The 13,077-nt window shown below is 38.9% G+C and overlaps 1 protein-coding gene across 21 annotated transcripts in view; it reads left to right on the top strand.

The window, feature by feature from the left end:
• The window catches only part of KCNMA1 (potassium calcium-activated channel subfamily M alpha 1), a gene marked incomplete at both ends in the record, with an annotated part of 759,101 nt that overhangs the window by 581,824 nt on the left and 164,200 nt on the right, over nucleotides 1-13,077 (top strand). For all 21 annotated transcript variants that reach the window (XM_080693568.1, XM_080693563.1, XM_080693576.1 and 18 more), the window contains one exon: nucleotides 11,435-11,544. In XM_080693568.1, the coding sequence (XP_080549694.1) occupies nucleotides 11,435-11,544 (110 nt within the window). The remainder of the gene's footprint in view (nucleotides 1-11,434; nucleotides 11,545-13,077) is intronic.

Genomic DNA, 13,077 nt, shown 5'->3' with positions numbered 1-13,077 from the left:
ACTACTATATCTACATAGCACACATTCAACTGGAGATTAAGCTCTTATTGAGGTTATTGGGTCAATGGAGAGAGACTAAGTAGATAAATCTGGATCCCTGAAATATTGTTTAAACTAATTACTGCAACAACCCAAACACTTGGATACCCATCTTGTGCCTATTATCTACAAGCCTTCTCTGTAACTGGCTCATATTTAGTAGTACTTCATGAAAAGCATCCCCCCTCCCAATCCTGGACTCAAATTCTGTAGCTTGAAATGGATTCTCTGATTATCTGTTCTTCATTGTCTGTGGGAATATCTCCTTGATACTCAAAGTGTGGCCCATGAATGGACAGCATCAGCATTGTCTCGGAACTTGTTAGCTGGTCGCTAGACTCTACTCCTGGACGATGTCATCAGAGACTCTATTTTGCCAAGTCCCCTCAGGTGATATATGTACACATAAAAGTTTTGGGAAGTGTAGGACTCAGTGTTTTAGATGACTTTTAGATGAAACCTCAGATGCATCTCCTGTTGAGAAATTGCTGGTAGTTAACAGCATTGGTACTGTGGGATTTTCAGTAAGCCGGCTAAAATACTGAAGATTCTATGAAGGCACAGGCAACTCTTGAATTGTTTGTATTGTGAAAAGCAAGCTCATAATTTCTATACTGATTCATGCATTCTTTTGTTTCTACCTCTTTGCCTCTTCTCCTACTTTTATTATTTTTTTTAAAGATTAGCAGTTGTGGTTGGCCTCAATCAGCATTTTAGAAAGTAGGATAGCCTTAGCTAGGATCAGTCTATTTCTTGTTAATTGTTATTAGACATGATACAAGAATCTGGAAAGTAAAGACAAAGAGGCACTTAGTCATATGGGGAAGATAGCACAAGCTGAGACAGATAATAGGGACTTCTTTCTATAGGGATGGCACTAGGACTCCAGTTAGGTTGGTGGTAGAACACCAACCTCAGAAAAACATCTAAACCGAAGTCTCTAAGTTATTTTATTTAGAGTTTAGAAAACCATAAGTTACTTGTTAAGTAGCCCAAGATGTTCTGTTATGATGATATTCCCCAGAGAATATTGCTCATAGTAAGAAGTTTTCTGGGAAGTTTAAAAATGACCCAATTACACATATTCCCGATTAGATTCTAAGAGTGCAGAATTTTTCAGCATTCAGAGGCAAAAATTGCTTCATTTCATTCTTTGACACTAAGTGGTATGAAGTTGTTCATGCTTACTTATGATTAAAAGTCTGTAAAAAAAATCATACTTGTTTGTGTTTCTTCTCTTGCTTAGTTCAACTCAGCAAATATTAATTGAGCACCTCTTCTTTAAAGGTATTCGACTGCCTGTTCTAGAATACAAAGTTGAGTCAGACAACCCTTCCCTTAAGGAGCTTGCATTCTAACAAAGGAATGGCTCCTTCCTGAATTCTGTTTTATCATGGTTATTGTCTGATGGCCAAAGAACCCAGTGCTCTGATGGTAGCTGGTGTTTGCAACCACATGCTGAGCACCTGCTATGCATCATGCAGGTAGTGTCCTCAGTATTCTAAATCCACCACCTCCTATAGCCCTCGTACCCTTCCTAGAGGAGGTATGTAATTAGTATCCCCATTAAAGCAGGGTGGAACACATCAAACTGGGGAAATGAGGAAAGGAGGTGGCATGTGATTTGATTTTGCCAACTGAAAATAGCCATAGAGGGATATATTTCAGATAGAATGTTGAGGAAATGAGGAAAACAGATACCAGGGTGGAAAACCAGGAGGAGGAAGTGTTGAAATTAGCATTTCTCATCTCCTTGAGCTGTTCCTCAAAATAAAAGAGTCTGTGACCAAATACTATTTTCCCCTAGTGGTTTTACAATTCACATTAGCATGTTAAATATTATAAGAAGCAGTGCACTAAACATAAAATAAAATAAAATAAAATTGAAAATACAGTTTGTTTTGCTAAATCCAGTGTTCTCCGAGTTTACTCTATCGATTTAAAAATATTATTCAACTATTGCTATGTATAAGCTGTTTCATGCTGGAGGGGTTCAGATTAAACTTGTGCCTTCAGGGCATAGTGGTGCACACTTATAATCCCAGTACTTAGGAGGTCAAGGCTGGAGGATCACAGGTTCAAGGCCAGCCTCAGCAACAGAATGGGGCACTCTGCAACTTAGACCCTGTTTCAAAAAAAAAAAAAAAAAACGAAAAGAAAAGAAAGAAAGAAGGAAGGAATGAAAGAGAGAAAGGAGGAGAGAAAGAAAAAAAAGGGATGGGGTTGTAACTCAGAGATAGAATGTCCCTGAGTTCCATCCCTAATAATACACACACACACACACACACACACACACACACACACACACCCCTACCTGCATTTCAGTGGGGGATACCACAGAATACTATCCTCATTCTCTGTTTTTTCTACCTGCTAGAAAGTTTTGTCAACCTACCTTGTGAGATCTTAGTTAAGAATGATATTAACTTCCTGAAACTTAGAAGGAAATCAAGGGAAGTAGGTTGTTTATTTTATTTATTTTTTTAAATTTTTTATTGATGCCACTTGTGGTCATAAATCCTAATGGGGTACAAGATGGTGGAGACATACATGTACACACCACCCAATTAGTCCTTACCCAATTCCCACCTCATCTCCTCCCCCTCCCTCCTTCTCATGTTTGGCTTATTGATTGACATTGATATGTTTTTTTCATGTATATCATGTGCATTAGAAAATAAGGTGACCTAACTGAAAGGATGGGAGGGGAGAAGAAGGTAGTAGGTTTTTAAGACCTGAGGTTTTTAAAACTTGACCAGCACAACTCCAAGTGTGGCCCATGGTCCATGGACCACTGCTATGAGCTGTGTGCTACTCACCTGACAGGAGATAAGTACAGAAAATGAGAGCAAGTGCTTGGAAACTTTTGAAGCTGTTCAATAGCCTAATTTAAATCAATATCAGTAGGATCTAGTGATAAACATTTTGGACTTGTACTTGGCAGGGCTTTTCATTTCTTCTCTTTTGTGTAATTTCATGTTTGCTAGATTTGAAAATTTGGGGGATCTTTGAAAATTATGGTTATTAGAAATAAAATCCACACTTGGTTCCTCACCTCAGATGAGTCAAGGAGGACTGTTCTGGAAAGCCCTGGAAGCCAGCCTGAGCTGTCTCATGGAGGGCTGGGGCAGCAGGTATCTGCTTGAGAATATTCACTTTCTGCTCACTTTGCTCAGATTAAAATTATTTTCAGTAGTATTTTAAGAACCTTATTATGTGAGGCACAAGTGAAGATTTTCTTAACTATTAGCAAGATTGCAAAAAAACAAATTTTTATTTACATTATAGTGAATAGGTCAATCTTTAAAAAGGTTTGACATCTCTTAAGCAAAAATACTTTTTCACTTTGTAAAGAAAAACAAGAGGGTCCAAATGCCTTCTACAAATTAAAAAAAGTATCCATTTCCTGCCACATAGGTAACCTTATCTTAAATAATTTCTGGATAATTATTCTTTTTAAAAGTCCATGTCCCTCTTCCTGCTAACCCTTCCTTTTCCTTTAGTCTCCTGACAGTCTTTGTGAGAAGTACTTTGGGTTGGGGTGATGTAGTAGGTAAAGTGCCTTGCATTCTAGTGTGTTTGCCTATGGCGTGAGTGGTTCATTCCTCTCTGACACCTCATGTGGGCTGATTTTTCCCCCCCATAATGCCGGATGGAAGGAATCTCATTTGATAGTCTGCAGCCCTCTTGTCCTGGTGTAAGAGACTTGGCTCAAGTCCACCCCAAAATTAATCTTTGGAGTTGTTTATTCATTCAGTGCTGAAGGAACCAGTTATCTGGCATTTCATCAAGTTTCAAATAATTTGTTTTAATTGACATTGTTCTGAAGCCTTTGGAAAAAAAATCTAAGATCCTTTCATCCTATTCATACATTGTGGAAAATGGAATCTGAAATAGGCCATAATTATTGAATGCCAAATTGTTATGGAGTTCCTGAAACCCAAAACTACTCTCAGAAAGGCTGCCCACCTAAGTCCACATCCAAGAAGGACAGCATCAATAGGCAATTTGGCACAGAGAAGAAGCACATTCTGGATAGGTGCAAATCACCATTCTCCTCTGCATTCTTCCTCTGACTTCCATTTTATCACCCATTCCTCCACCCCCAAAATCTGTGCAGGGAGGCATCTGGCACCTGCTTAGACCTCAGTGAGCAAGAGTCCCATGTTTTGTTTTTAAATTCTTTAAGTTGACTTCAAGGTTTGTAATTATAGTGAAGGAGGTAATAAGGGGTAGAGAAGGAGAGAAACACAAGTCCTTTGATCAAGACTGTAGCAAGTTTCTTGGCATTGGAGCTAAAGAGAGATAGAGGAGAGAATCCCAGAAACTCACTGACAAAATCTGTTTAACACTCTGCTGTCCTTCTGGCCCCTCTTTCTTTTCTTCCTCTTTCTTCCTGTACCGGGAATTTATCCAAAGGCATTCTACCTCTGAAGTACAAACCTGAAATCCTCCTGTCTCAGCCTTTTAAGTACTGGGATTACAGGCATCTACCACCATGCCCAGTTTAGATCAATTTTTAAAGTAATAAATGTAATTTTTATTTTTTACTTTTTATTTTGAAACAAGGCCTCACTAAGTTTCCCAGGGTCTCACTAAATTTTTGAGACTAGCCTGGAACTGGCAGTCCTCCTGTCTCAGCTTCCTAAGTACTGGAATTACTGATGTGCAGCACTGTACCCAGCTCCTTAACATTATTCAGCAAGAAATGAGAAGATGCAACACTCAGACTTTTCCCAGTGACAGTATGCTTTGGTGGAAAGAGTATAAATGACCACACTCATTTTAGTAACAAGCCCACACACTCATCAACCAAGGGCCCATAAATTCTGATTCCATGTTTATTATTATAATCAGGGGCTTGGCATGTTCTGTGGGAGCTCTCTCTTTTTTTGGCAGAATAAATAGGTTTTTATGAGACCTAAGATAATGTTGGTCAATTCATGTCACTGAAATCTTAGATATCACATTATGTAATACACACATATACACACACACACGCACGCGCGCGCGCACACACACACACACACACACACATTCTTGTTCCGATGTGGCAAATTAATTCTGTTGTGTACTTCTGTGATTTAAAAACACATAATTTAGATATATATTATTCAATGAGAATTCAGATAGCCTGTTTTGTATTGTGCTACTAGGATTGAACCCAGACATATTCTACCTTTGAGCTACAACCCCAGCCCTTTTTATTTTTAGGTTGAAACAGGGTCTTACTAAGTTACTGAGGGCCTCACCAAGTTGTTGAGGCTGGCCACAAACCTGAAATCCTCCTGTCTCAGCCTTGTAAGTACTGGGATTACAGGCATCTACCACCATGTCCAGTTTAGATACATTTTTAAAGTAATAAATGTAATCAATATTTTCTGATATACTAGCCTCCTACTGCTTGTTTTTTGGCGAGGCTAGTGTGGAGATGTTACGACTCGTTTCTTCTTATAGCAGCTATTAACGTAATGATTATTGGCTTTTATAATTTTCTTTTAGTTCTTCAGTTTTGATGTGCATAATATAACATATATTTGGATTAAAACAGTGTACTTATTCTCAATTAAATAAGAATTGGCATATGGTAATCTTTGGGATTATTTGTATGACTGCAGAGGCAGAAATAGACTTTTGCGAAATTGTTTGGCTGCAATCAAAACAGTTTATAATCAACACAGACTCTTTGCTGGGAACAGAAATCACGGGTGGCTGTAACAGACCCCAGCCAGGAGGGTTGAATTTTTCACATTCACCAGGCTCTTAGCATTAGAGAAACACAGTTTCACTCTAATCACAGGAAGCATAAAAAAATAAAAGGCATCATTACCGACCCACCATTAGTAACACATGCAGAATCTGGGATCTGGAAGAAGTGACTTGCCAGGGAGCCAGGGCTGCTGTTTGCAGTTGGAAGGTACTGTTGGTGATAGAGCTGTCTTGCTCATGGACTGATATAAAACCATTTTCTTGGGAGGTTAAACTAGGCTGGTTGAAAAATTAAACAATGAAGGGAAGATAAATACAACCAAGAGAGGTGTAGACAAGCTAGCCCAATGGCTCAGTTCCCCTCGCTCACTGACAATTCTGTGTGTATTTGATGAATAAGGACCCGCAGCACATCACCTGCTCATCTTTGCTAGGCGCTCTCCTAAAACAGCTGGGGTTTGATGTGACAGCCAGAGGAAAAATTGCTGCCTCAGGAAATGCTTTGCCTTTGACTGATTGCTGAATAGCTGGCAAATTAATTTTGGCACCTTTCCCTAAGTCATTTTGGTCCCATTCCTTCATTTTTCTGCTGGGAAGTGTGTCTTCACATTACAGTTAAAAATACGTTGACAACACAAATGTAGGGAACAGCATGTACTATTTTCAGAAAGAAGTTATAGGTTGGGATGGCTCCATTTTATATAATAGAAATGATGCTTTTATGCTCTGAGCAGAGACTTGAACTACCCTTTCTGCTGAGCTCAGAATCTGTAATAGTCCTTGCTGACATCCCATAGACCTGGGCCCAGGGGTTCAGCTTTTGAGTCCTTGATGAGCTTCTGGTCTGGTATTTCCCCCACTGCGCTTGTATACAGCAAACCCTCCCTGTCCCCCTCTACCACTTCCCTAGATGTCCACCCTATCATCTCCAGCAAGAGGTATTGTGGTGAGGAGTTAAGAGCCTGAACTCTGAATCCTGTTTGCACCACTGATTGGCTTTGTGACCTTCCGTAGGTTATTTAACTCTAGATGCCTTGGAATTAAAAGGACAATAACCTCCTCCACTCTCCCGACATTTCTTTGTCTCCTGTCATTTTCTTGATAATCAAACAGAAGGTTAAAAAATTTAATACATTTTACACTACCACTGCCTTTTTACCTTTTTCTATCTTAAGAATGCATTGACAGAGGTAAGAGGAACACAGTTTTGTTCCTGCTTTTTTTTTTTTTTTTTTTTTTGCGGTACTAGGGATGGAACCCAGGGGTATTCTACCTCTGAGCTACACCCCTGGTCCTATTTTTTAGTCTTTTTATTTTTTGAAAGAGGGTCTCACTGAGTTGCGAAGGGCCTCGCTAAGTGGCTGAGCTGACTGTGAACTGCGATCCTCCAGTCTCCACCTCCAAATGCTGGAATTACAAGCCTGCACCACCACCCCCGGCTGTTCCTGCTTTTTAAAAGTCAAAGATACCATGTTTAAGTTTGATAGGAGGTGATGATTTAAGCTCTAGCAGATGTATGAACATTGGAGTTCTTCTTTCATTTTAATCTTTTATTGATGTATTGTAATTTTATGTCATAATGAGTTCCAAGGGATTGAAACACCCACACATAGCATTTGCGTTTCCCTCCAAGTCTCACCGGCTTCTCCCATACATAATATTAAATTAGTATTGATAACTTTATATATGGCAGCATTATTTGAACTGTCTCTTGCAACTACCGGTCCACTTTCTACTTCTATGGATTTGATCACTCTAGGAACCACAAATAAGTAAAATTAAAAAGTTGTCTTTTTGTGATTGTTTTATGTCATTGGATAATGCCTTCAGAGGTAGTCCATATTGTAGCATGTGTCATAATTTCTTTCCTTATTAAGGCTAAATAATATTTATTGTAAGAGATATGTACCACATTTTGCTTGTCCATTCATCTGTCCATAGCCTCTCGATTTACTTCATTCTTTGGCTATTTTGAGTAAGATTGCTATGAATATAAACAAGCCTATATAACTTTAGGATCCTGCTGCCAATTTCTTCGGTTATATGCCTAGAGGTAGAATTGCTCATGATATAGTAATTCTGATTTTAATTTTTTTGGGAACCATCATATTGTTTTTCCATAGTGAATGAACCATTTTACATTCTCACAAACTACTTGTCTTTGGAAAAGATGTGAATGTAATTCAACTGGCAAATTTTATATGTTTGTGTATGTGTGGAAAAAGCCTTTGCCAAAACTCTCAAACTATGTTGGTGATCCATGTGGAAATAGTGTTAAAGATGTAGAAATTTTAAACAGACTTATGACAGTTGATTTAAAGTCAGCCTTTGTACAGTTGATTTAATGTGACTCTAGCTAACATTGTAGATATCATCTGAAAACTTACATATGCATGAGGAAGAGGCACTTTGCCCTACAGAATGTTCTGTACATTTTTCCAGTTATTTGTCTTTCAGCCCTCAAACATTTTAGATTAGCACAAAGGAAAAGTTACAGGAGAAGAGATGTGGAAGAATCCGTAAAAATCAGATATATCTTGTCAGATATATCTTAGCCAGATATATTTAGTGCTTTTTCCAGCAAAGGGAAAATATAGTAAAATAAATAGCAGTCTAACATAAGATTTAATCAGCAACTGGAAAAAGTCCTAAGATACAGAATTTGCTCAATAAATATTGGCTGAATGAATCAATGAAAAAATTTCTATTAAATTTTAAATATACATGAGGTAGGCATGGCAGCACACACCTGTAATTCCTGTACTTGGGAGGTTGTGACAGAAGGATCATAGGTTCAAGAACAGCCCCAGCAAGTTGAGACTCATCAACCTAGTGAGACTCTGTTTCCAAATAAAAGTAAAATAGGGCTTGCAGTGTAGCTCAGAGGTAGAATGCCCCTGTTTTCAAACCCCAATACTCCCTACACACACAAAATAAATAAAATGAACACAAATAATATTGTTATCCTATAAATAATTCATTTATACTTATTTAAACATTCGATGATAAACCTACAATAAGATTTAGTGTAAAGAGTATCTCAATTAAGACACAGAGGCATGAAAATACAAACTATAGTGTAAAGACCCATGTTAAAACCATAGCAATTGAGGAATTACACCAATAATTGAGAACAATTAACATAAAGGTTAATATTTTCAATTTTATTGTGGTACTGGGGATGGAACCCAGGGGCTTTTTTTACCTCTGGGCTACACTCCCAGACTTACTTTTATATTTTATTTGGAAACAGGGTCTCACTATGTTGCTGAGAGCCACCTTCACCAAGTAGCTGAGGCTGGTTTTGAACTTGCTCAATCTTCCTGTCTCAGCCTCTCAAGTACTGAGATTACAAGTGTGTGCCACCACGCCCGGGTCTATTTTTAAAAATTAGTTATAATATTTAAATCGGAACATAAACAACATGTGATAAAGGAAATGTAAAAGGAATAGGCTGAATTTTTATACTTTAAGAATTGCATTGTACCAATAGAAGTATTAAAAATAAGAATACTATTAGCAGTACTCATATTACTCTATTTGCCAATAAATTAAATTAGAATATTGTTCCCCAAATATTCTGTGTTTCAAAATTTTAACTAATGGTGACTAGGCTTTCTTCAGATTAGTTAGAATTAGTCCATATATTTTATTTGAAGAAACGAGATTTAGAAATGTTAGAAAATGCATGCTCAACTGTTGCAGTTAATTTTTATGACAATACCATTTAGCAATAGAAATATTTGAGTGGCTATTTTAAAAAACCACTATTGGGAAGACCAATTTGTAGATATACAGCCAATGTCCAGAAGCATGGCACAGCTAATGTCTAACATGTGGGAACAGGTTGGAAGCTGCTCGATCTAATGATGTTAACCTAAATAATCTAATTACTGAGACTTCACCTGAAACAAATAGCGTGGAGGCAGGGAGCATTCTGTTCCCTTCTCTTCCCTTTCCCCTCTTTCCCTCTCTCCCTCTCTCCCTCTTACCTTCTTTCCCTCTTGTCCTCTCTCCCTCTCTCCCTTGCTTTCTCCTTTCCTTTCTTTTCCCTATCTCACTTCCTTCCTTCCTCTCTCTTTTCTTTTTTTCTGACTTTCAAACACCAGAGTGTCACCAAGTAGAAGGTGACTGTCCCCTTTCCTATGGTTTCCATGGGTTCTTCCAATACAAATAGTGCATTTCTTCCACTTATCTGCCACAGGCAAGAACAGAACAAGAACTTGTAAAGAGCCACTACCTGTTATCTGGGCAGCTTCCTCTCATTTTCCTCTTAAAGCCTCCACAGGAAGTAAATCCCAGGAAGCTGAAGCTCAGAGGAATCCAAGGACACACAGCCTACTTCTTTCAAGGAGGCCTGCTGGTCCATACATTCCCAGAGGGACTCAGCATGTGTGTGTGTGTGTGTGTGTGTGTGTGTGTGTGTGTGTGTGTGTGTATGTGTGTGGTACTGGTACTGGAGATGGAACCCAGGGTTATTCTACCTCCAAGCTACACCCCCAGCCCTATTTTTTATTCTTTATTTTGAAACAAGGTCTCACTGAGTTGCAAAGAGCCTCACCAAGTAGCTGAAGCTTGTCAGCAAATTGTGTTCCTTCTTTCTCAGCCTCCTGAACGCTGGGATTACAAGCCTGTGCCACCCTGCCTGGCAGGGCTCAGTATTTTTGTTGTAACTCACTCTGTATTTTTTGAGAGATTGATTTCAATGTAAAATCCTCTCAGAAATGCATGAAGAGGGTTGTTGTAAAAACCAGTTAAATTTGATCAGTTAGGGAAAAATGAAAATACTTATTTTAATGACATTTGAAACAGGCGCTCTCTGACACTATATTTTACTTGTTGTGACATTTAAGGTAAGGTGTGAAAGTTCTTATTTTTCAAAGTAGAAATATACTGTTTCATTGTAATATATACACACAAATTATAAAAGCCTTTATATGTCATAAAAATGTATAGAAAAAAGTATCATTTTACCACTCAGAATCATTGTTTAGTGTTTTTGTGTGACACTTTCTAGATATTTCTTTGTGGCTTTACAAACATCCAGGTAACTATAGGTTATTGAAAAAATAAGATTGGACTATACACATCATTTTATAATTGTAATGTTCATTTTTATATAATTACTATATAAAAGTTATATATTTCTAATTTTTAATTGATTCTCAGTATTCTATTACATAGTGTATCAGCTGTACAGGGAATAGAAATGATATTCTTGAACATATCTTTGTGTATTTGTATGCTCATTTCTTTGCTATGATTTCTTAAAATGGAATCAATATATAAGAGAGTATATACTCTTTCAAATTTTAAAAACAATTACAGAAATTGTTCTTCAAAATAGTTGTATGGATTGACTTGGCTACCATTTTTGTGAGTGCCCATGTCTCCATATGCTTAGAAATCATACACTCTGAACAAGAAGTCATACGCTGAAGAAATATCTTTGGGGGTCTTTGTGTTCAGGTCATTGGAAGCCTTACATGGAGCTCAGGGTTGTGTTCAAGTCTTTGGGTCCATGGCCAGTGAAAGCCTTACATGGGCATCATGGCTGTGTTCCTGGTTGCTGAGAAGGTCATGGTCTAACCAGTGCATTCATTTGTTTGCCAGCAGCTGTAGCTCAAGTGTTTCTTCATAGTCTAACGTCATATTTTAAAACTCTTCTTCTGTTCTTCTCCCTTAGATTGAGGAAGACACTTGGCAGAAATACTACCTGGAAGGAGTCTCCAATGAAATGTACACAGAATATCTCTCCAGTGCCTTCGTGGGTCTGTCTTTCCCTACTGTTTGTGAGTAAGTGACTGTTCCCTGAGTGTTCCTTTGTTCTCAGGGATGTTTTTGTGCCCCTCATTGAAAGTACCCACCCCTGCCAGACACAGCTGGGGCCCTTGACAATTCCTCCGGGTGTACTGCCCTGTGTGATGCTGAGCAGGAAGGTGAGTCATTCCATGGCTCCTGCCCCATGGATTTCCACTGGCCCCAACATTTCCTCCAGATTCATTATTTGTATTACCTCAGAAACTGAAATTAGCCTGCATATCTCAAATGCTGCTTCTGTAATGTAGACACATATATGAAGGGTAGCAAGGACTCATGTCTTTTTATTTTTGTTCATTTTTAAATTTTTGGTGCTAGGGATTGAACTCAGTGTCTAGTACATACTAGGCATGTGTACTACCATGGTGCCTCCCGCCTACCCCTTTCTGATTTTAGTAAGGCAAAAACAAATATTTTCAGCCCCTGAATTAAAGAATTTTAATATATCTTCTAATCTAGTCAGATTATAGACACATCAGGAAAGCTACTGAAATAAAGCCATTCAAAGTGCTTTTCCCAAACAGCTGGGTGTGGTGGCTCATGCTTGTAATCCCAGCATTCGGGAGGATGAGATCGGAGGATCGTGGTTCCTGGACAGCCTCAGCGGCTAAGCGAGGCCCTTCACAACTGAATGAGACTCTGTTTCGGAAATAGAAAGAATAAAAAAAAATAGGGCTGGGGGTGTCGCTTTGAGGTTAGAATGCCTCTGGGTTCCATCTCCGGTACTGCAAAAAAAAAAAAAAAAAAAAAAAAGAAAAAAAGGAAAAGAAACAAAAACAAAGTGCTTTTGCCATTTACTGAGAAAGCATGGAACCAAAAGTACAGAAGGAGGACTTGAAAAAGTCCTTAACAATTTAGCCCCTACACGGACAACTTCCATGTTACAGTAATAACAAGGCTCAGTCTCTCTGTGTAATGGCCCAGTAGTGGATCAGAGTGTGGCAGCCACGGCCTGCTATGGCCCCTCAAGGCACAACAGGTGGTCAGCTACAGGAGCTCTGGGTGTCCACCATGAGGCATGACCATTGCCCAGATTCCCCACTTAGGTTCTCAGGTGTTGAATTCAAGTTGCACAGAGACTTTGTTTCCTGTGAAAACACAAACTTCTTGAAGTGAAGAGATGTTAAGCCTGATCCACTGACACCTTAGCAAAGGGTTTGATGATCTGCGTCTCACTGATAAAACCTGTGAAGAGACAGGTGGTCTGGGAACTCACTAGGCTGAGGAAGAAACACCATTCCCTTGTGCTCCCCGTGTATTTACAAAACAAGCCCCCTGTCTGGAAAGAGAGGTCTGAAGGTGCCAAACTGAGCACCCTTTACAATGAAGGAGAGGGACGTTCTGGGGGCTTTGGGCTTGTCTGTATCACGCGATCTATTCTGATTGCAGCAAGGAGTGGGTTGGAGTGTGCCAGGTTGCTTCATGTTTACCTGGAGCCTCCTGTTAGGGAACACAGCAGATACACCCTGCCAGGCCCTGGCCCAGACCCTGAGCACTTCAAAATGGTTT

This window comes from Muscardinus avellanarius (assembly GCF_963383645.1).
Source record: "Muscardinus avellanarius genome assembly, chromosome: 4".
In the NCBI taxonomy this organism is placed as follows: Eukaryota; Metazoa; Chordata; class Mammalia; order Rodentia; family Gliridae; genus Muscardinus; species Muscardinus avellanarius.
The sequence above is the reverse complement of the archived record's forward strand: the minus strand, read 5'-3'. Positions and strand labels throughout refer to the sequence as shown.